The sequence below is a fragment of the Alligator sinensis genome, unplaced genomic scaffold (assembly GCF_000455745.1).
Source record: "Alligator sinensis unplaced genomic scaffold, ASM45574v1 scaffold1839_1, whole genome shotgun sequence".
Taxonomy (NCBI): domain Eukaryota; kingdom Metazoa; phylum Chordata; order Crocodylia; family Alligatoridae; genus Alligator; species Alligator sinensis.
In genome coordinates this window covers 7,296-8,536 of record NW_005843486.1, presented here as the reverse complement: position 1 = coordinate 8,536, position 1,241 = coordinate 7,296, and the positions used below count along the sequence as shown (strand labels likewise).

The window sequence follows — 1,241 nt, the reverse complement described above, 5'->3', positions numbered from 1 at the left end:
TGACGGGGCCTCCCCCTGCCTCTGCCTCTTCCCTTCCCCAGGTCTCCTGCGGCCCCCGGACGTGTCTGAAATCTCCCAGACCGAGTCCGTGGCCAAGGGGAAGGGAGTCACCCTGAGCTGCCGCATCGCGGGGCATTTCCCGGGGGAGCTGAGCGTGACCTGGCTGCGGAGGGGCAAGGGGGAGGGCACTGCTGTGATCCTGCGGGACTCGCCTGAGTGCAGGGTGGAGCCCGGCACGGCCGTCCTGGCACGGGACGGGAAGAGCTTCCAGCAGGAGACCAGACTCGTCCTCTTGTCACCAGAGAACCTGGCAGAAAAATTCATCTCCAAGTTTAAGGAAACAGGGGCAGAGTACATCTGCCGCGTGGGACACCTCGCCCTGGAGACCCCCATCGAGAGGAGCACTGGTAAGCGGTGGGGGACAGGACAGGCCCGGCGGCTGTTCTGGGATAAGGGGCCTTGTCGTGGGCCCCGCTCTGGTCCTGGTCGTGGGGGGTCCACAGGGGAGCAGACCCGCCTGTCGCCCGGCCCAGCCCAGAGGGGCTGTGACCCCCTGGCCCTGCCTGACCCCTCGCTCCAGGCCCTCCTGGAGGCTGTTTGCAACAGGAAGCACCATGGGCTGCACTGCCTGAGTGCGTGATGGGAGCCCACGGCAGAGGCTGCCAGGAGCTGGGCTCAGGCCGCCCAGGGCATTGGCGGGTATGGAGGGCATCCATGGACCCTGCGTGCTTGATCTTAGGGTTTTACCCCGGGCAGCTGGTGGTGACGTGGCTGCGAAAGGGAGCGGGAGAGAAGGCGCCCAGGCCCCTGGAGAGCTCAGACCCCCACAGGATGCACACCCCCGCCCCCAGCCCCGCGCCGGACGGGAAGTCCTACAGCGTGGAGTCCGAGCTGCGCCTCCCCCCCGCGGGGCCCGAGGACGCCGGGGTGGAGTACCTGTGCCGCGTGCAGCACGAGGCCATGAAGGAGCCCGAGTCCAGGTCCAGCGGGCGGCTGCGGGTCCAGGTAGGAGCGCGTGGGCCGGGCAGCGCGGGGCGAGTCCGCGGTGGTGACACCTGGGGTCATGGCCCAGTCTGAGCAGACCCCCCCTTGGACCGGACTTCCTGCCTCTGGTTCTCAAGCACAGGGGGCAATTTCTGGGTAGTTTGGGGTACATCCCCTCCGGTCACTGCAGGAAAATGGGGGAAAGCACCGAGCACCACCAGCCTGAAGGAGAACATGGCCTCCTGTCATGGCCCAGA

General features: G+C 67.6%; 1 protein-coding gene across 1 annotated transcript in view; it reads left to right on the top strand.

The window, feature by feature from the left end:
* Positions 1 to 640, top strand: part of LOC102386491 — an 8,935-nt gene extending 8,295 nt beyond the window's left edge. The window contains exon 6 of the mRNA XM_025195393.1: positions 1 to 640. This exon is cut by the window's left edge and continues 334 nt beyond it. Coding sequence (XP_025051178.1) covers positions 1 to 640 — 640 coding nt within the window.
* Positions 641 to 1,241: the final 601 nt, after the last annotated feature.